The sequence below is a fragment of the Oryctolagus cuniculus genome, chromosome 10 (genome assembly GCF_051225735.1).
Source record: "Oryctolagus cuniculus isolate XC-2025 breed Fujian yellow rabbit chromosome 10, ASM5122573v1, whole genome shotgun sequence".
Taxonomy (NCBI): Eukaryota; Metazoa; Chordata; class Mammalia; order Lagomorpha; family Leporidae; genus Oryctolagus; species Oryctolagus cuniculus.
Window position 1 is genome coordinate 80,666,376 of NC_142876.1, and position 21,797 is coordinate 80,688,172.

Genomic DNA, 21,797 nt, shown 5'->3' on the forward strand with positions numbered 1-21,797 from the left:
TGTTCCATCATTTGGCCATGTTGATCTGACCCGAGCAGGCCTAATGGCTTGATCAGAAGGAATACAGGGACTTCACCCACTGGGAAAGGCATTCTGGTTTTCCACTGGACTTTGAAACTTCCAGATAGGGCTGCATGGAGAAGAGCTGTCTGCAAAAAGGATGGTAGAGACAAGAAAATCAGAGGTAGGAAGATCAAATGTCTTATTTGAGACCTTGAAGCCAGGTGTGCATGAAGCCACATTTACCTTTTAGACTTTATAACAATATGAGCCAATAAATTATTTTACTGGAGTAGTATTCCTCTGTTCACCATGTACTCTTTGGGCAGGCTAGAGGTTGAAAAAAATATACTTTGAAAAAGATACCAAATGAAGGAAATCTCTTATCTCATCTGCAAGGAGTAGAGAAAAGGTGCCAATAAAAAATATATATCCTCAGGCTGTGTAATTCGGGTTTTTAAATTCTATAACAATGTTTGTATGTACTCTAATATACTGCAAGTGCATGATTCATCCATCTTTCGTGGACTGGCTCACTACCAATTAACATCTTTTCAGATACAATCCAATCCATCTGTTAGGACTTACCTCCCTTAAAAGAAGAAATCATAGACAACTCTATGTCATATTTAGTGCCATATAATTCTTCCTAATGCTATTCTACCAAAAACCCATGATCAGGACCTAAAATTAAAAACCAATTATATCCTGTAGCCAAGATCACCACCTTACATCCCAAACGTTAGGTTGTCCATATTTTAAAAAGTGGGAGTCATGCAATATAACATCCTTTTAGTTTTACCATAGAAAAGGTACATTGAATGTATGTATTACTAATACTTGTATTTTCATTGACAATAAATACACACTACTTCCTAAACTGGAGAATAAGATATTTTAAATAGCAATAGTTTCCATAACCAGAATTCCATATTTTCATTGGAGATGAAACCCTAGGTTAATTTGTCTTTTTAGGACCAATGAATCTTAATGACAATTATTTCTTCCTGCAGCATCATATACAAATAGAAGTTTTTTTTATTGCTATCTAATATCTGTAAAATTTACCAAACTATGGTCCTTGGAACCACTAACAAGTGTTCTACACATGGGGATATACAAGTGAGCACGTGTGTGTGTGCAGATACACACACACATGCACACACACACACTCCCATGGCCAAATAAGATTGAGAAACATGATATACTATTCCCAGTCCTGAAAACTCTCAAGGCACATTAGCATATTTTAGAATGTGAGAAGTCTTACAGTAGAGATGCCTGTTCAAATTTGTTTAGCCCAGCATTTCCCCAAGTTAACTTTCTCAAAATTAACTACAGCATTTCGCCTCCCAGCCCCACCTCCAAACTCCCATTCTCCAAGGTTTTTTGAACAGCTTGTGAAACTAGTTCCATAAAGCAAAGTTTGGGAAACACTAGTTTAGTGGTTTCTATCTACACAGATTTTGCTGCCTGAATAATATGTAAGGAATTTTGAGTGACAATTGCACCCATTTGGATATATCTTCAACTGATTCCATAATTAGAAATTTAAAATGCAAATTTTTCAAAGCAAACTGTCTTTACCATTGCGATGTGTTGCTAAGATTTATTTGATTTTGTGTATACTCACATTACTTTCCAGTATATCTGGTATAGGTAATAGGCTCAAAAGAACACAGATATGATTACCCATGTTATGTGTGTACAGGAATTAACAGTTTTAATATGTCAAATGTACTGTTTAATTTCTTTGAATGGGGTGCCTTACATGCCTCTTAGGAGAAATGAGATAATGGTAGCATCTTCGTTTATACTTTGTGCAAGATGTAGATTGTGAATTCATGAAGCCACTGCTTTTGAGCCTCAGTATGGCTCAAAAGTTAATAAATCATCATCACTTCTCTCTAAATAAAATGAAATTCTAACTTTACAGTACTCCCCTTAAATGACCTTTCCTCATGGCTGGGTGTTAAATCTTGGCACACACACGCGTGCACACACACACACGCACACACACATAAACAGAATAATTCTAAAGGTGCATTTATATGGTCTAGATTTTGAAGATTAACTCCTCAGATGGTATTCTAAAGAACTGATCACATCTAAGCACAATTTGAAAATAAAACTCTGAAAAAATATTTCAATATTGATAGGAAAGTGAACAGACAGGATATAGTCAAGACACCACACTTAGCTATATAACATCAGTGCATATCACAAAGGATTACCAAGTTTAATTCTCTAGGGAATATGATAATGATTTCAGCCTCAGCAAGGCATATTTTCTGGAAATAATGTAGTATAATTACTCTCATGGCAGCAGCACATATGCAAAGTATATGGATATAACACAATGTAGATTTTAGGTCATTTGCACTGAAGATGCTTTCTAAATGTGATAAGTTGGGTTTAATATTGATTCTGTAAAAGATTCTAACCCCAGGTCCTCTTCACCAGACTAGCCCATGGCTCTTGTTGCCTTTGCCAAATCACACAAATATTAGACTAATGCTAGTTACAATGCAGTGTTTCTCCAAATGTGGCATCTATGTCACTGCTGATTCATAGGATGGCTTGGGAGGATCCCAAAAACATTTTATTTTTAAAGTAATATTTATTTAATTTGAAAGGCAGACAGATAGGCAGAGGTCCCCCATCTACTGGTTCATTCCTCAAATAACCTGGGTTGGATCAAGCTGAAACCAGGAGCCAGGAATGTAATCTAAGCCTTCCATTTGAGTGGCAGGGACCCGGACACTTGAGCCATCACCTGCTGTCTACTACAATGTGTACTAGCAGGAAGCTGGGGCAAAGAGCAAAGCCAAGACTCACACCTGGGTATCCTGATATGGGATGTGGGCATCCCAAATGACATTTTAACCATGTTACCAAATTCCTACTCCTGAAAAGTATTTTCAGTTTTAACAATAAACGTGATTATGATCATACTATAAAAATGACTACCATTTACTGAGCATTTACTATGGGCTAGTGTACTCAACTTGAATGGTGTTCACAAGACCAGTCTGTGGTAGCTACTATTATTATTTCCAATAAACAGAATGGAAATCAAGGCACAGGGAGGCCAAATTAACTGGCTCAAAATCACATAGCTGGAAATGGGCAAAGTTTCAAAGAAAGTTTAGCCAGGAACCCATGCTTTATCATTTCATGGACTTAATTTTTTAGAAGATTGACTATGTAAAAATTTCAAGAAATATGTCTTATATATGACAGAGTTTACGAAATTGTAGGTGAATGTCAGATGTTCAAGTTACATTGCCTTAATAAATAATTACATGGAGTGTGCACATATGGGTATGGTGGAAGCTGGATGTTCATGATCTTCATGGCTATGAAATGACTGCTAATAGACAGGTTCCAGGGCAGAAACTTGGGTTAAAGTCATACTACTGAACTCTCCTGAGAGGAAAAGATCCAACTTTCAACTCACCTGCTTTTTATTTGCCCCCAAAAATTCTCTTGTTCAGAGAGGAAATCTTCCTACTTTCACACATTTTTGAAACTTCATACAGTCATATTTCTATGGGAAATATAAATAATTCAAATAACTCTGAAAAAGAAAGGCCTCAATTACTGTGTATTATAATTTCAAGAAAAATTAGACTTAAGAAAAAGCTGACAGATTAGAAGCATTACAGGAAGTTTCTTGCTCATTTTCTCCAGAGGTTAAAACAGAATATTTTTTCTAAAAGGGCAGAAGTTTAAGGTCTGGCTAGGGAATAAAGACATGTTTTGTCTGACACTTCCCAATTCACATCCAACATTTATCAAATGATTCTTAAGTACTGTATAAAAAAAAAAAAGAGTCAAGAGCTGGCAGCCTGGGTATATTAAGCTTTCATTGTTGTAAATTTGTATTTTAAAAACCCAATATCTTTTCTGTAAATATGCAAGGGTTTCTCTGACAATTTCTCTTTTTGTAAAGCCACCTCTCACTGAAACCCTTTAAATAAAACTCCTATAGGTAAAATGAATTCTTGGCATTTGGGAGTTTAAAATCTCCCCAAATTCAGAGGGGGAAAGAAAAGCTGCATAATTATGTTCATCTGAGTGCAAGTCATAAAGTAATCAAAAGTGTTTAAAACTGAAAAGCAACATCTTAGAGTGGCATTTAAGACAAAAAAAAAAAGTACTCAGTGGCATTTTAAAAATTTTCATGCAATTTCTTATTCATTAAATTAGAAGAAAATGTACACTACTATTTTTTGATAAGGCAAACAACATTCAAAACTGTAATTAACACAACTGGCCAGCACTATGTGAAAAACCAAATGCTTTAATGAGGCTATCAAGAACAACAGTTCAGTTGTTTCATTGGATACATGAATATTGATCCATAAAATACAGTGCTATGGACCATACAGAAATTATTGCTGCATCCAACAGCAGGTGGCTATTATTAACATTACAGTACCAAGCGTCCACAAGAGACAGTCATTTGTCATGTTTTTAAAATCAAGAAATAGGGTTTATTTTATACTCTTATCAATATCAACTTCTCCCCAGTGCATTTTTCAAAAATATTAGTAAGTGCATTCCTTTGTGCTTTATGTCTTTTAACTTTTTATGTTTTCTTAAAATTTGTTCTTATTGCTTTATTGTTTAAAAACAACCAGAAAGAACTCTGTCATCCAAGGCATGACCAGGTTAGGTTGGCTGTATGTTTTTTGGCAAAGTCAGAAGGTTTGGTATTTCCATTGCCTTACATGGAGGCAGGTGAACAATTTGGCATTTTGGACACCCCATATGGAGGTCCAACCCCGAGTGAGAATTCTGCACCCAGAGGCGTGGGGGAGGTGGTGCAGATCATTTTCTTGTTACAGACAAGAAGCCCAAACCACTGCCTCTTGGCTTAACTAGTCCCTAAAACGAATCCACATTCTATTTGGCAATAAAGAAATAAATAAAACCACCCCCAGTGTTGCAGCATCCTCCTGGACTTGCTCACCTGTCACTCCCCAAAAATTGTCTCTTCAGAAGGGGTTGGGAAAAACAGGTGATGTCAAGCTCCAGAGTTGCAAGAGTCAGGGCAGTGGTACAAGATGCCATACTTGCTCTCAACAAAGCTTTTCATATGGTTGCCTACCCATGGCCACATCACCTCGGCCACGGGTTACTCAATCTTGCTCTATTTCTAAAAACCCTCAAAATCAACTAAGGAAAATTAGCATCAAGGTCTTCGGCTTTTGCACCCAGTCCCTCCCCTTATATAAATATGAAGAGAAAAATAGACAATGCTATGATTGTATCAATGAATACTATGGTACAATTAGCTGTTCATGCAGATTTGCATTGCTATTCTAGGAAAAGAGCTATATAAGTAAGGGAGTTGAAAGCACGGGAGCTAACTTTCTCTACCCCCTGTAATAAAGCTATAAAACTGATAGCATCATCAATGTTTCCAAGGATTCTCATTGCCCAACGTGCATGGGATCTACACAATTGATTATTTTCACCTAAGCCATCATTCAAACATCTGACAATCACTTCTCTCTGACCCCTCCATCACCCACCACCAATTCACATTTGACATTTAAACACTTAAAAAAAAAAACCCTCCTGAATAGGGTTTCCTGATGAAAGAAGTTGGCACTCAGTCCCTAAATATATTTAATATTAAAAATATCTGAATGAAAATTGGAAGCTCTTATATTGTCTACATAGGCACCACGCTATACATTCCTCTGAACTACTAATACCACCTTGAAACTTTCTCCTACATTACAGTTCAGTCAGTGCTAGTCCCCAGAAGACTACTGCTCTATTTAAGGCACTTCATTCTGAATGGATATGCTTTGTACCAGTCACTATTCAACTGTAGGCTGCTTCTGAGTAACCCCATTCAACAGCCTGGCTCCTAACACTCTATGACATCTGTACAAAATATCTAGGCTTGATACATGTAACACTACTGTTATTGCATAGGGCTACACAAGTAGATAATGCACTGCAACTACCTTTACAACACTGCTGCTTGTTAAAACATTGTTATCAAGTAACAGTAATTTGCCAATACAGTATTTTTCTCTTTAAAAAAATTCAGCAGATTTGCTGAAATAAAACCCCAATTTAAATGATCATCACGGGCATAGAATGCTATGGTTATGTTTCCAAGAATGTTGCTATTTTTATATTCTAAAAATAAATATGTAAGTTAATTCTTTCTAGAAAGCTTGGTTTTAACCTACTAGTACTATACCTTAAATGTGTATTGAAAACCAGTTTTGAATGAGATTGTAATATACAAAATATCTGCAAAGCTCTCTTTAAGCACAAGACCTTGCATAAAAGTTTTCTTTCCTGGGTGTACAAAGAATGCGGAAAACCACCAGTGAGTTGTAAAAATATTGAAAACCTGCCATTTTAAGATGCATATTCTTAAAAATTAATACAAACATATTGAAAAGAACAATGATAATAAAGAATCTGTACAAATCAAATGAATAAAACATAATTTAAAAACAAAAATAGTAAAGCCAATTAGAAATATGCCCAGTTCAGCTGTCTTATCAAAACCAAAAATGGAAACAAAAAGCAAAACAAACTTTCAGTGCTCCTCAATATTGTACTTTGAGAGGACATTCATTTCCATTCCAAAATAAAGTCCACCTTATGAAAAACTGAATGACACTCATCAATTCAGTAATGAAGAAAACTGTAACAGCACAGAAGAAAACAGTAAGACTTGACTGTTTCAGAGCCTGGGTCTAACACCCTTCACCTTGTGTTGGTATCAGTCATTTAGTCATGGTTTTTGACAAAACAATCTTCATGAAAATGGTTGCTCTTTTTTTTTTCTTCTTCTTTTTTGGTCTTTTACAAGATATAGTAGTTCTTTAAATAGTTTGCAATATAAAGCTAAATGATGCTAGAAGGGTACTGGATCTTTAAGGCAGTACCAATGAATCAATGCATTTATAAAATGGAAAAGAGTATGGATCCCTGTCTCCTTTTCTCTCTCTCTCTCTCTCTCTCTCCTAACTTTCTTTCTTTCTCTCTTTTAGTTGCTTTACACTTTCAATTAAACTTTACATTTAATTTCCAAGGAAGTCACAGGCATAAAAATCTCAGATCAAGTTTCCCCTGAATGAAAATGGACAGACATTTCTCTGATGCAAATTCCTCTTGCTCAGAAAGCTCAAGTCTATGGCAAATTCAGTTCACAGATATGGCACACTTACTGTACAATACTTTGGAGGCATTTGTAGTTGCAAAATAGAATATACAAGTCTGTTTCATAAAATTCTAAAAAATAAAATATTTCCTGGGCTATCCATAAAGCATGAAAAAAATTTCATATTAAAGGAAAATTATCAAGAAAACCCCTTCAGGTAAATTATGAAATCTGATCGAGATAGGAAGCAGTCTGTGAGAACACAGGGCTGAGTCTGGCTAACAAGCATGCTCAGTTTCTTCCATGCTCATACTGCTCCGACGGCTGCTTGTTTTAGAAGCTCCAGGGGACACTGATGAGAGGAGCGGATCCGTGACTCCAGCAGGAGAAAGAGTATCGTCCATCAGGATGTCTTCCAGTTTGGATCCCATTTTTGTGGGAACACCATAGGCTTGGCTGCTCTCAGTCCCAGTTCCAAGGCCATTGTTGAAGGTGATGGTACCATCTGTGAGATCGAGAGTTGTGGAACAAGTTAGGTCTGCATGATGCTGCAGGAGTTCTTGGTTGCAGTTCTCAAGAACAGGTTCTTGCTTGATGATCCGATTTACCAAATCTGGAGAGCAGAGACCCGTGGACGGGATAAGGGAAAGTCCATGAGCTCGAGCCTGCATTTCAAGTTCCTGTAATAAAAGTCAAAGTCAGACACTGGAATCAGGCTGAACACAAAGAATTTTGAGGGCAGCAAGACAACTCTGGTTCATATATGCATTACACATTTGTCCAAACTTGCATGTTCTACAGTACCAAGAGTGAATGCTGATTGGATGGAATTTGGAGAACAGGCACCAAAAACAGAAAGAAGTAGTAAGTTCTAGTGTTCCATAGCACAGTGGGGCAGCTGAGTTCACAATAATGTATTATATGTTATATAAAAGAAGTATTAGATGTTGAGCAAATTTCTTTTAAAAATTTGAAAAATTACAGACTTTGGGAGGATACTGAAACGTCAGTGTATGTTCACACATACCATTCTGGTGAGGGAGGTTGAGTGGGGGCCACTGAGCATGTGTGGGAGTAAGAAGTAAGTATATGGGAAATCTCTGTAGGTTCCAATGCATTTTGCTATAAACCTAAAACTGCTCTAAAATGTCTTTGAAAAAAACTTCAGACACTTAGAAGAAAGACAATAAGTTTTCAAAATAAATGTTTTTAATTTCTTTAAGTTAATAAACTCTAATTCATGAAGTATAGAGGTAACCACTAGTAGTACTTGAAAGGATTTTTTAGATGGTATATATTAAAAATAGTCTCACAGATATTAATGTTTAAAATGAGGATAAATTAGGAAATATAACAATAAAAATTTTAAACATGAATTGACAAACGGTAAATATTCAGTAAATGGCAATAATGTCCCATGGTGTCCAAATTGCACTTTTACCCAAAGGTATGAAAAATGAACTTATGGGCTACTGGGAAAAATTTTTAGATTTGAAGGAAAATGGTAATAGCACCTTGAGAATTCAGGATGATTCTCCATTTCAGCAAGAGAGACTATGCTACATACTTTTTGATCACATAGTAACATTGCAAAGCTGGGTTTCTGGTGGTTGCTGCCATGAAAAAAAAAAAAAATGTACCCTGTGAACATCAATATGGAATGGGCAACATGAGTATGTTATCCAGTCTGATTCTGCAGTTCTAGGAGTTATGCATAGCTCGAAAGTCATACATGTCCTATTGGTAAGTAATAAGGTTGTTTGAAATAAAAATTTCAGGGAGGATATTTGACCTGGTAGTTAAAATGCCTGTATCCCACAGTTCCCAACTCTTGCATCCTGCTAATGTAGACCCCTGGTAAGCATATGGTGATAGCTCAAGTAACTGGGTTCCTGCCTCCCATGTGAGAGACCTGGACTGCATCTCCTGCTCCTCATATAGTCCTGGCTGCTGTGAGCATTTAGGGAGTGAATCAGTAGATAGAATCCCTCTCTCTGTCTCTCAACAAATATAAAATTTAAAAACATAAAAAATAAAAATATTAAAGACATGGAAAAATGGAATTAAAAGCTTAAATTTCTAAAAACTTATTTGAAAGGCAGAGAAACAGAGACATATCTTCCATTTTATTTGCTTACTCAAAATGCACACAACAGCTAGTGTTGGGCCAGCCTGAGGCTAGGACCCTATAATTTAATACGAGTCTCCCTCATGGGTTGGCAGGACCCAAGTATTTGAACCATCATCTGCTCCCAGGATGCACATTAGTAAGAAGCTGAAAGCAGAAGCAGAGCCAGGACACGAACGCATGTACTCTGGTATGGAACACAGGCATCTCAAGTGGTATCTTAACTGCTATACCAAATGCCCTCCTCATAAGAAATAACTTTTAAAAAATTAAAGTTAAATCAAAATCCCATTTTTTTTCCCATTTATATGTTTTATTTTTTCAAGTAGATACTTAGTTGCTAGGACCTGATACTTAATAAGTTATTTGGACCTAATGGAAGTAGGAGTTTATTTCTTTGGTGAAAAATTACTAAGACACTAAGTGGTGTCATAAACTAAAATAGCACAGGTAGTGATGAAAAAGTTGTGAAGGTTCTATGTAAGTAACTAAAGTTTTAGAAGTATCATTTGGGGGCCGGCAGTGTGGCGTAATGAGTAAAGCCGCCGCCCTCAGTGCTGGCATCCCATATGGGCACCAGTTGGAATCCTGGCTGCTCTACTTCCGATCCAGCTCTCTGCTATGGCCTGGGATAGCAGCAGAAGATGGCCCAAGTCCTTGAGCCCCTGCAACTGAATAGGAGACCCAGAGGAAGTTCCTGGCTCCTGGCTTCGGACTGGCACAGCTCCAGCCATTGCGGCCAATTGGAGAGTGAAACAGTGGATGGAAGACCTCTCTCTCCTTCTCTGCCTCTCCTTCTCTCTCTGTGTAACTCTGACATTCAAGTAAATAAATAAATCTTTTAAAAAAATAGAAGTATCATTTAACTCAGCTCTCCATGGCAGAGAGAAATGAGTTTTTATTTCAATAAATTTTTCTATAAGATGAATAATTTCTTCCTGCTTATTCTTCACTTATGTTGTTAGTATGGGCTGAATTGTGACTGCCCCACCCCAAATTCTTATGTTGAAGTCCTAACCCCCAGGACTGTGGGATGTGACAGGGTCTTTAAAGAGGTAATGAGATTAAAGGGGAACAGGGCATAGAGTGGATCCTAATCCCATAAAACTGGTGTCTTTATAAAAAGAAGAGATTAGGAGACAGACACACACAGAGGGAAGGCTATGTGCTGATGTAGGAAGAAGGCAGTTGTCAGCACGCCAAGGAGGGAGGCCTTGACCTTTAGGGAAAGTATTTTCCACATGACGTGGACTCTAAACCTTTGGCCACAGGCCTAGACATACATGTGCCCCCCAAAAGTCATGCACAGCCTATATTAAAGTCTGCTGCATCCGTAAGATCTTTCTCTGTATTAGATACAAGTAGGAGACGGGTGCCTGAGATGTCCCATAGTGTCTATACTTTAGACAACCTCCAGAGACACAAGTCTCTCCAGGCATAATTTTAAAGCCCTGGGCTGTTTAAGAAAAATGGCAGTTCCATTACATATTAAGGTTTTATGCTCTTTCTTCTGTGAAAATTTGTGCATGCATCACTTAAGAGTGAAAATGAAAACATGGACTGTGGCAGTTCTGATAGCACCATGCTAATCAGAACCATACCTCCACGCATGCAGTTTGTCTTTTTGGAAAAAAAAATTAATTTGGACCAGGAGAGACAAACACTTTACTCAGATTCTTTGTTCCTCAATTAAGATGTTTATCATCTGATTAAAGTGTTACTTAGTTTTCTAAGAGAACTATGGCTTTATTTCATCACAGAGCTTTCCTAACTAATGATGTTTCTATGATAAGTTCTAAAGGAGACTGGATGAAAATCAAGATATCATCACCATGAGATTTCTAAGGCACATATTTCACAATATTCAAGTTTCACATGAACATACATGTTTGGAGCTATAAAATAAAACTAGATTCTCTCTCAAAATAGTTGTTGGATTTTAATACTTGTGTAAGGAAATAAAACAGCAATGTAAGCTTCTTTTATAAATGAGTATATCAAGTACAAGAGATTAGATACCTATGGCTACTTATTAAAGAACTGGGATATAAACAACAGAGACCAAAGAGGGTGGGATGAAGGAGAAAGGGAGATTTTCATATTATGTACAAACTTCACTTCACTACTCAAATTCTAAAAAGCAACCCCAGAGAAGAGCTGCTTTCTGTCTCCCTACTCCATGGCTGAGGGTCGTTGTTGTAGATTAAATACGACATTCGCCAAATGTGATGTGTTGGGGAGCATTTAGAAGATTGGAGCTCATTATTATAAATAAAGTGCCCTACTCAGTAAGTTCAAAGTCCAGATGAACACCATTAGGTGGAACACCATAGTATCTAACATGTCATACTTTATTGCCTTTCTATGAAAAATCTCCTTGAATATTTGCACTGGAAACCTGAAAAACAACCCTTGCTCTACGGCAAAATCTAGTTAAATTAGGTCCACCTTACCAAGAAGAACATATAGTTTTTTGGTTTGTTTTTTTTGGAGAGGCCAAGTGACAGCAAGCTGCTGACTGCTGGTTCACCTCCAGATGCCCTCTTGCCTGGAGGGGGCAGGGGCCAAAGCCAAGAGCTAGGAACTCAATCCAAGTCTCATATGATTGACAGGAATCCAATCACCTGAGCCACCACTGCTGCTTCAGGGTCTGCATTAGCACAAGGCTGAAGTCGAGAGCTGGAACGAGAACTCTAACACAGGTTGTGCAATGTGGGGCACAGGTGTCTTACTGCCAGGCCAAATGCCCACTCCTGATACAGTCCCATTAGCTGTTAAGGGTAGGTTGTGTTCACAGTCCACATACAAGTAAAATTACCCTTTCAAGCCCTTTTAATCAATAACAAAGAGTCAGTTTTTGAGGGGAGTTTCAGAGGAAGTTGCGTTCTCCCACTCAAAATGAGAAGCTGAGCACCTGGCACCTCCTGCTTATCCTGGCACATACACTCACTGGATAGGATGGACAAATTACATCTAGCATTAAAATTAATATTTCTCCAAGTCTGTATAATCTAGGTTAAAGACACACACACACACACACACACACACACTATAATTCTACCATCTACAACTATTTCCAAGAAATATGTCCTTATCATAAAATATTCTGGGTATTCTTAAGTTCTCTATAAACGTAGCCTTTGGCCATCAAGTGCTCCCTACATCCTGCAAATACTAAGTCATCTTTTTATTTAGCATACAGGGTTAACCCTCGTTCTTTGTGGTAGTTATGTTCTATAAAGTGGTTGTAAACACCACATTAGTGAATACTGAAGGACTGCTCCTAGAGGAAATATAGGTTTGGGTCCCAATGAGTCTCCAGTCACAATATTTACACCAACCAACCAACATGTAACTGTATTTTATGAATGTTTCTATTTAAAGTCACCTTATTTAATATGTAGTCATCCCTTATATCCATGGGAGACTGGTTCCAGGTACCCTGCCCCCTAGCCTGATACCCAAATCCGCAGATGTTCAAGTGCCTCATACAAAATGGCATATTTGTATATAATCTATGCACATCTTCCTACATGGTTTATTTTTAAAAATTTTTAAATTATTTCTTTGAGAAATAAATAGGAAGAGCTCCTAATACTCATTCACTCTCCAAATGTTTTTGATGGTCACGCGGATGAAGCTAGGACACAAGAACTCAATCCAGATTTCCCACATGGATGGCAAGAATCCAATTACTTGAGCCATCAGTGCTGTCTGCATTAGCAAGAAGCTGTAGTCAGGAGACAGAAAAGGGGATCAAACCCACATAGTCTGATGCAGGCTGCCGGAGTCCCAGTGGGTGTCTTAACCCCCTGACCAAATAACTGCTTCCCACATATTTTAAGTCATCTGTAGATTACTTAGAAAACTTAATACAATGTAAATGCTATGGGACTTATTTAGGGAATACCGACAAGGAAAAATGCATATGTTTAGTAAAAAGAAATACTGTTCAGGAAAATTTTGAACCTGAGGTTGGGTGAATCCTCATATGTGCAGCAGAACTCACAGATATGTTGGGCTGACCTATGTTATTGATTCATTAACACTGAACTCTCAGCCAACAGCGTTTTAATTCACGCCTAAAAAAAGACTAACACCTGCATTTTCTTCATAGTGCACATCACAGCCTTCTTATGCTTAGGAACACTAGACGGCACTTGAGTAATATACTTGTTTAAAGTAATTTCACTTTAAACAGTGAAATCACCAACAAAGGCACAAAAATGTGGATAATATGACACTTGGCAGACCAAGAAATGAACACTTGTTTGTAGTGTAAGAGCTGAAACAAGAAGGCAAAGCATCGACTTCAGCCAGGCTTGTTCAACCTTACTTGGAAGCAAGCGCAATGGGCGACTCTGTTATGCCACCCTGCACATGTCCAGGACTCACCATGAAAGTGCCTGAGTACCCATTGGGGGTGGGGGTGGGGCTTACAACTGTTACAACTTGGCAAATTCACAGGTGTGGAATCCAAGAATAACAAGGATCATCTGCAGTAGGACCATGAAAGTCAACTCCCTTATGGCTCATTATATTCTTCCATCTTGAAGCCAGTAACGTGTGGTAAACGTCACGTAACACATGCCAGGTACCTGTATTCTGAGCAACAAATGCCGGTTAGCGTGCTCCAGTTTCTTCTGTCGGTTTTCAAGTTCTTTTGCACGCTGCTGTTCTCGTTGCAACTTTCGGATATAATCCACGGATGCTTTTAGAATGGTTCCCTTGTTCCAGCGCATATCTCTGTGATAAAAGTGGAGGAAACAGACTTTTTTTTTCAGGATTTGAGACTCAATGAGAATTCAATATTGAAAGCATTGAGTTTTTAAAAGATGCTACAACAAATGTACAGTAGTAACAGCCATCATTCACTGAGCATTGGCCACATGGTGGTCACTGTTGACCTATTTTGTATACAATATTATGCTGAACACAAACGCCTGGTGTTGTGTGGACATTGTGCACAAGCTGAAAAAGAGGCAATTAAACTCGTCTGAGTCATGGAATACAGAATTAAGAGTCAGAGAGTATGGTGGAATCAATTTAGGTCATAGGTAGAATACATTTAGGTCAGTTGCTCACAAAGTTAATGTTCTTAAACATAGTTATAAATAGTTATTATCTAGTCTCTCTCTGTATCCATTCCCTTATCTCTGAAATGGTGATGTTATACTTGTACAACGAACCTCATAGGCACGTTGCTGGACTCAAAGAAGGGACTTTATAGTCATGTGCTATATAAAATTTAGAACATAATTCAAATAACAAAGCAGACACTGTGTTAAGGGCCCAACATAATAATCACAATGACTGAAACAGTATTACAGATTGGCCATATTCAATAGCATTTATCATGTATCAGGTATTTTTGAGTTCTTTCCATTCATTTAATCATAGCAGTCTGAAAGGTAGAAACTAGTATTGTATCCATTTTATTGACTAGAAACTAAGGCACAGAGAAATTAAGGAATTTTCCCAAGGTCACACAACTATGAAGTGGCAGAACCAGGAAACCTAAGGAACCTAGCTAGATTCTCTGCTCTAAATCACTATACCATTCTTTCTCTTTTGGAACTGAATCCTCAGAACAACTAGACTAGATAGGCATATTCTGATGCCCTCTCCCCTTTTTAACAGATGAGAAAAATGAAACACAAGAACACAAGTATTGTTCCCAAGGTCAGACACCTGGTTAAAGACTATTTGGGAATTTAAATCTACGTAGCCAGAGTACTGTGCCTCTCAGTTCCTAACCAGTATGTCTCTAATGCACTTATATACGAGAAAATAAGAACATCATCACAATGTAGGTGAATGAACTTTGTAAGTAATATCTTTATATTGCTATAATCTGAATCTTTTTATAGACAATATTCATCACAAGGATGACAGTAACAGAACCTCATATAGGTTAGACGAAGAACAAAACAGAAGTTCTCCCAGAGAGGGAGAGTGACGGCCCCCTGAGAATTCTCTGGAGTTGATCCCGGGGGTCCCAGCACCAAAGATGGCAACCCAGGGAGGTGTCCTGAGATACCAGAGTGAGCTAATGTTCAGAGCTGGAATCAAAGTAAAAGAAACTAGCAGTCAGAGAGAAACATAATTATAGTGACTGATGCCTTACCTAGGCTAGTAAAGTGAGAAATCAGTATTCAAGTAGCCATTCAGTTTGTGTGTCTATGTGTGTATGTGTGTGTATGTATTAAATTTATTTGAGAGGCACAGAGATAGAAAGACAGAAAAAAGAGACAAAGAGGAGAGACTGAGAGAGAAGCAAGGAGGAGAGAGAACACGGGCTCCCGTGTGCTAGTTCATTCCCAATGCCTGCAGTGGCCTGGGCGGGGCTGGGCTGAGGCTGAAACTGGAAGCCAGGAACTCAAAGCAGGCCTCCCACATGGGTGGCAAGAGCACAGTTCTTTGAGCTCTTACTGCTGCCTCCCAGGGCATTCCTGCATTAGCAGGAAGCTAGAGTCAGAAGCCAGAACTGGGTATTGAACCAGACACTGAAAAATGGGATGCAGGGATCTTAACTGGTATCTTATCTGCTAGGCTAAATGTTTGCCTTAGCCACTCAGTTTTTAAGAAGTAATTATTTAAATCAAGTATCTTCGGTTTTGCTTCTTTGTGAAATCCAATTAATCAATTTACTTTTAATTTACTTTTAGGTTTAAAGGGAGGGTTTTCAAAGTTTTTGTTGTTATTGTAATGAAAGGGACGCTTTTTTTTTTTTTTTTTACAAATGCATAACAGTATAGAGGTCTTCAATATAAGAACAACAAAAGCAGGTTTGCTCTGGGGAAACAGAGGGTAAGAGGAAAGTATTTTGATAGCATCCCCAAGGCACATTCTAGAAACCTGGTGTGGGAAAACCACCATACAGATTATATATAGTCTATTTTATCTTAAAACAATGCCTACAATTAAAGATCATTATCAATTCAGATTATAAACACATAAGTATTCTAATACAATGGAAAAAGAAGATATGCAAATAGAGGCTTTCACTGCAGCCCAATAATTTCATAATATGCTACTAAAGAGATTCACATGCTTTAGTTTAAAAGAATATGCTAAAAAGTGAAAGCTGATAAAGAACAGGAAAATGGGAATTCAATTTCAACTATCATGCAAGACTGACTATAGGAAATGAAGGTCATAGCCCTTTAGTAGGATAAATTTGTGCTGCAGAACTGAGAACTGAATGTTTTGAGTTTGAAAATGCCTTTCCTTGAAACCTGGGAAAGCAAAATGTTGAAGATGGAAATTGTGCTTGCACATTCATCAAAATCACTTCACAATAGGTAATGGTTTTATCTTATTTTGTTACAAGTTCCCAACAATAATGTGAATAACAAATCTAATAAGCTCTGCATGAATAATGTTTGATTTCATCTTTACATTTTATTAGGTAGCTAAAAGGTCATATTCAAAGGCTAATTTCATAGAATGCCTATGGGGGCCATTTAAAATATATACATTCTCTAGCCCCTTCCTTCAAATGGGCCCATTTCTAATGGATAAAAATCGTGTATTTGTTGTCCTATATGCTGACGTTGCAGATGACTATAGGGCTGGTAGGAAAGACTTGAGAAAATTAAAGCTGTTATTTCTGAAAGGGAGTAGAGGGAAACCAGCAGCTTAAATCCAAATTAGCTGACTTACACTTAATGAGAGGATTTAAAAATCACTTTTTTTTTTCCTGAGAATGGGAAAACATTTAGAGGCTATACAAGTTTTCATAAAAATTATTGACCTTTTTCTCTTGAATATCACTGAACTTGGAAGTCTCTGCAGGCACTGCTCGGTGCCAGCGTGGTGCTATGAGGGTGCTTCCAACATATCAGGGGAGACGGAATTAAAAGATACGTTTATACTGGTGCAGTCCTTTTTAAACCCATGCATAGTGATTTTAATAATACATGTTCTCCAGGCACGTTCTGAAGACTCCTTGTGTTGTTCAAGTTTAAGAGCAAATAGTCAACAAATCTTGTTTTAACAGCTATTGAAATCTCTGCACCGCATGAATTGGTAAAAGGATGTTTTTTGGTAGCTAAGTATTTGTTTGTCAAGGATTCCCAGATTTCAGAAAGCCACAGCCTTACAATCCTAGCTAACCATCTCATGTTCAATAGCTCTTTTGTGCAATTCAGTGTATTTCTCTTAAAATTTTAGTTTGATGAGACTAACCAAAAGAAAAGTATACAAAGTATTTAGGAACGGAACTAAAAGGGGAGAGGACACTTCTTTACCCTAGTTTTTATAATTGCATTTTTTTGCAACATATGAAAAAACATTAAGGTATAAAAAATATATGATGCAGATTAACATGCAATTGTACTCACGGATCATTTGACTTGGGGATCAAAGTACCTAATTCTTTAATGCGGTCATTTATGTTAAATCTTCTTCTTCGTTCAACTTCAAGAAAAGAGCATAGGAAAGGGCTATTAGTAACAGTGCCACATATGCATTTAGCCTATCTCATTAAAGGCATGTGCATATTAATTTCACCAGGTCAGAACAATGTAAACCTGAACCTTCTTTTTTCTTAAACTGTGATTTGATATTAAGAATAAAGCACTTATAAAAAGTAATCCACCTTTGCTTAGAACTTTATCACCCACCAAACCCTTCGCTATATAATGCCTTGTTTGATTTGGAATTAGAATTATTATCCTTAATTACAAATGACAAAACTGCCTTGGAGCTATCAGGAATGTGGCAAGGACATCAACTAATTATGGGTGAACAGTCCAAATTTGAACCCAATTCTGCAAAGCAGGGGTCAGCAAACCTGGAAAACCTCCCTAAGTACTTCTGGCTTTGTGGGGAAGCAGCAAAACTGAACATACTATGTAAGTGCTTGTATAACCAGAGGAAACCAACTCACATTTTTTACTGGATCAATTAAAAATACAATAATGATAACTGAATACAACTTTTTGCAATGCAACTCTACTAATAAAAACCATTAGAATTTACTTATGATGTTGAAATTTGAATTGTATAAAACTTCCATGTCACAAAATATTCTTATTAGGATTTTTTTGAACCATGTAAACATCTGAAATCATGCTTAGCTCCTGGGCCATTAAAAAAAAACCTCTGATCTAGCCCAGCACTGCTCACTGAAATATGTTACTTATATAATTTTAAATTATCTAGTAGCTACATCAAAAAAGTAAAAAGAGGTTAAAATAACTTTAATGTTTTCTTAAACCCATTATATCCAATATGTGATCAATATAAAAATTTAAAAATTAGATATTTACAATTTTTCATACTAAGGTTTTGAAATCTTGAGTGTACTTTGCATTTAAAACGCATCTCAATTTGGACCAGTCATGTTTCAAGGACTCCAAAGGCACAAGTGGTGAGTGGCTACTATACCAGATAGTACCATACTAAAACTTAGCCTGGCGTTTTAAGTATAGCATGCATTTTAGCAACAGTCCTATTTTATAAACCCAGCTATATGTTCAACTACATTGTCATCTCCTTAAGGAAGGATGAACTGGTAGATCATATGAGCTAATAGATGTTGTAATTTACCTAGTCTAGCACATAAATTTCAAAGAATGTAAGGTCTAATAAACTGGGTTAATGTTGTTAATACTTTACTTTAAATATCCTTATATTTACATTTGACTCACCAATATTCTGTACACTTAGATTATTCACTGCTTTCCCAATATAAATTTCAGTTTGTCTTGCCTGAGGGATTATTCAATGATTAATCAGCTACATATAACACTATGTCTTATCGTTAGGTTTTTATAAAATAAAAACACTAAGTTATGGGCAGTAGTGCTGAAGAAATTTCTGAATCCCTGACCTACCAGCTCATCTCCAAAACTCTGAAGCATGAGTTTATATAATGATTACAAAAGTTCAGAAAACACTGAAATACATAAAATGAAACAAAAGTCACCTGTGACCCAATGTTAAGTTTCCTACATATACCTTGTGATTATTCTTATGCTCTAAAAATAAACACACACGTTGGTGCATGTGTGCACCCAGGTCGTGGTCCTTGGAACTCTTCTCTTTCTACATTTGCTTTCTGGTAATCTCATTTCGTAACATATATACCAATGACTCCTGTACTTTTATTTCCAGCCCAGACAGCTCCCTGAAATTCAGACTACTAGAAGTCTCTGCATGGAGGTATAATGCACAGTCCAAACACAAGCTCCTGATCCTTTTTGATTAAATCAGCTCTACCTACAGGCCATGGTAACTCACTCAATGGTAGCTACATAATTCCAGTTCCTGAGACCAGAATATTGGAATCAAATTCTGCATCTCTCATTCTCTCATATCCCATATCTGATCCATCATCAAATCTGTTGGGTCTACCTTCAAACTATTTCCAGAATCTACTTCCAAGCTCTTCTGCTACCTAAGAGATGCCATCCCTCATTTCTTGCCTGGACGATTGTACTCCTCACTGGTATCTCCGTCTCAGCCATGCCCCATGCCTGCTGCTCCTTACCTTCTCTAGTCTACCTAAAATAGAGCAGCTAGAAGGATCTTGGTAAAACATAAGCCAGAACATGTCAACCTTTTGCTCAAAACTGTCTAATCACTTCCCATTTCACCACGAAAGAAGCAAAGTCCTCAAGGTGGCCTGGAAGGATCTGATGGGCTTCTATCCCTCTGACCTCATTTTCCATCCTCTTTACTTTATTATTTTTATTTTTTAAGATTTACTTATTTAGGGGGCCTGCACTGTGGCATGGTAGGCTAGGCCTCCGCCTGTAGTGCTGATTTGTGTCCCAGCTGCTCCTGTTCTGATCCAGCTCTCTGCTATGGACTGGGAAAGCAGTAGAAGATGGCCCAAGTGCTTGGGCTCCTGCAACCACGTGGGAGACCCTGAAGAAGCTCCTGGCTCTTGTTTTTGGATTGGCCCAGCTCTGGCCATTGCGGCCATTTGGAGAGTGAACCAGTGGATCAAAGACCCTTTTTTCTGTCTCTCCCTCTGACTGCAGCTACCTCTCAAATAAATAAATAAAACCTTTAAAAATAATTTAAAAATATTTATTTATTTAAATGTCAGAGTTACAGAGAGAGAGGGAGAGAGATACAGAGATAGATACCTTCCATCTTGTGATTCACTCCCCATATGGCTGCAATAGTCAGAGCTGGCCCAGGCCAAAGCCAGGAGCCAGGAGCTTCTTCCAGGTCTCCCATGTGGGTGGCAGGGCCTTCTACTGCTTTTCCCAGGCCATTAGCAGGGAATTGGATTGGAAATGGAGCAGTCAGGACAGGAACCAGAGCCCACGTGAGATGCCAGCATCACAGGTGGCAGCTTAACCTGTACCACAACACTGCCACACACACCCCCATTACTAATCACAGCCCCTACTGTGATTCATCTGGGTTCCTCCCCTTTAGCCCCACTGCCTTCTTCCTAATTCCCAAATAAGCCAGACACGCTCCATAAAACTCAAGATTTGGTGCAGCTGTTCCCTCTGCCTAAAATACTTGTTCTCCAGATATATGAATGGTTCAGCCTACACTTCTCTGGTCAGCCAACTTACAACTGATCCACCACGTCCCATTCCCATCCAGACACCATCCCCTTGGCTTCCCTTTGTCTCTTCAGAGAACTCTCCTAATCACCTTTGTACTTTACTGACAACACTGAACTTGATCTTGAGAGCTCAGGTGTCTGAAAGTTTGTTGTTTTGACAAAAACCAACTTAGTTTTCCATATCTCACTGACGTGAAGTTTTGGACAATAATCATCTTATTTCTAAGGTTTTTTTTTTTTTTTTTTTTTTTTTTTTTTTTTTTTTTTAGAACTATCAGAGTAAAAATATGTGAAAGCTGGAGGGGACCTTGGAGATACTACTATTCCATATCTTTTGGTTAAATGATATAGCTTCTCACACCTGAAGTGAAAACTGGGGGAGGTAGCAACTGTTAAAAGTAAGAACTAACATCCTTTAGGACTCCACAATCCCGTTTCCTAGTGCCTAACCAGAGAAACTAACTCTCCTGTACACAGAGGCATGTATAAAATGTTTACTGCAGCATCCTTTATAATGGAAAAGAACTAGAAACAACATAAACCCCTAGCAGCCGGGCAGTTACTAAGTATCACACAGTCATACCTTGGAATACCATGCAATCTTTTTTTTTTTTTTTTTAAAGCAGATAGATCAAGATTTCTAACAGCAAAAGTTCTTCAGAACACACCATTCCATACAAAGAAAAAAGCAAGCAGCAACAGAAGATGGACAACACAACACAGTTTGCATTAAAACTTACATAAAACAGTGCTATTAATTCTCCGTGTGACTGTGCACCGTGTCTATTCTTAAATACACACACACACACACACACACACACACACACAGGGCCACAGTGAAACAAACATTATTTATCCCAGGAACCAAAGGAGTGCTGGCCTTATTCTATCATTTTTATAAGGAGAAAGTCTTTATATTTAGCTTATATTCCTAAAAGTCAATTTAGGAAAAGGAGACACAGGGCTCTGAGATGAGAAATTCACAC

The 21,797-nt window shown here is 37.7% G+C and overlaps 1 protein-coding gene across 18 annotated transcripts in view; it reads right to left on the minus strand.

The window, feature by feature from the left end:
• Window positions 1-4,290: 4,290 nt before the first annotated feature.
• Window positions 4,291-21,797, minus strand: part of MITF (melanocyte inducing transcription factor) — a 246,758-nt gene continuing 229,251 nt past the window's right edge. For all 18 annotated transcript variants that reach the window (XM_008260922.5, XM_051852223.3, XM_070050609.2 and 15 more), the window contains 3 exons: window positions 17,618-17,693; window positions 13,871-14,018; window positions 4,291-7,824 (listed from right to left, as the gene is read on the minus strand). In XM_008260922.5, the coding sequence (XP_008259144.1) occupies window positions 7,423-7,824; window positions 13,871-14,018; window positions 17,618-17,693 (626 nt within the window). In that variant the 3' untranslated portion in view covers window positions 4,291-7,422. The remainder of the gene's footprint in view (window positions 7,825-13,870; window positions 14,019-17,617; window positions 17,694-21,797) is intronic.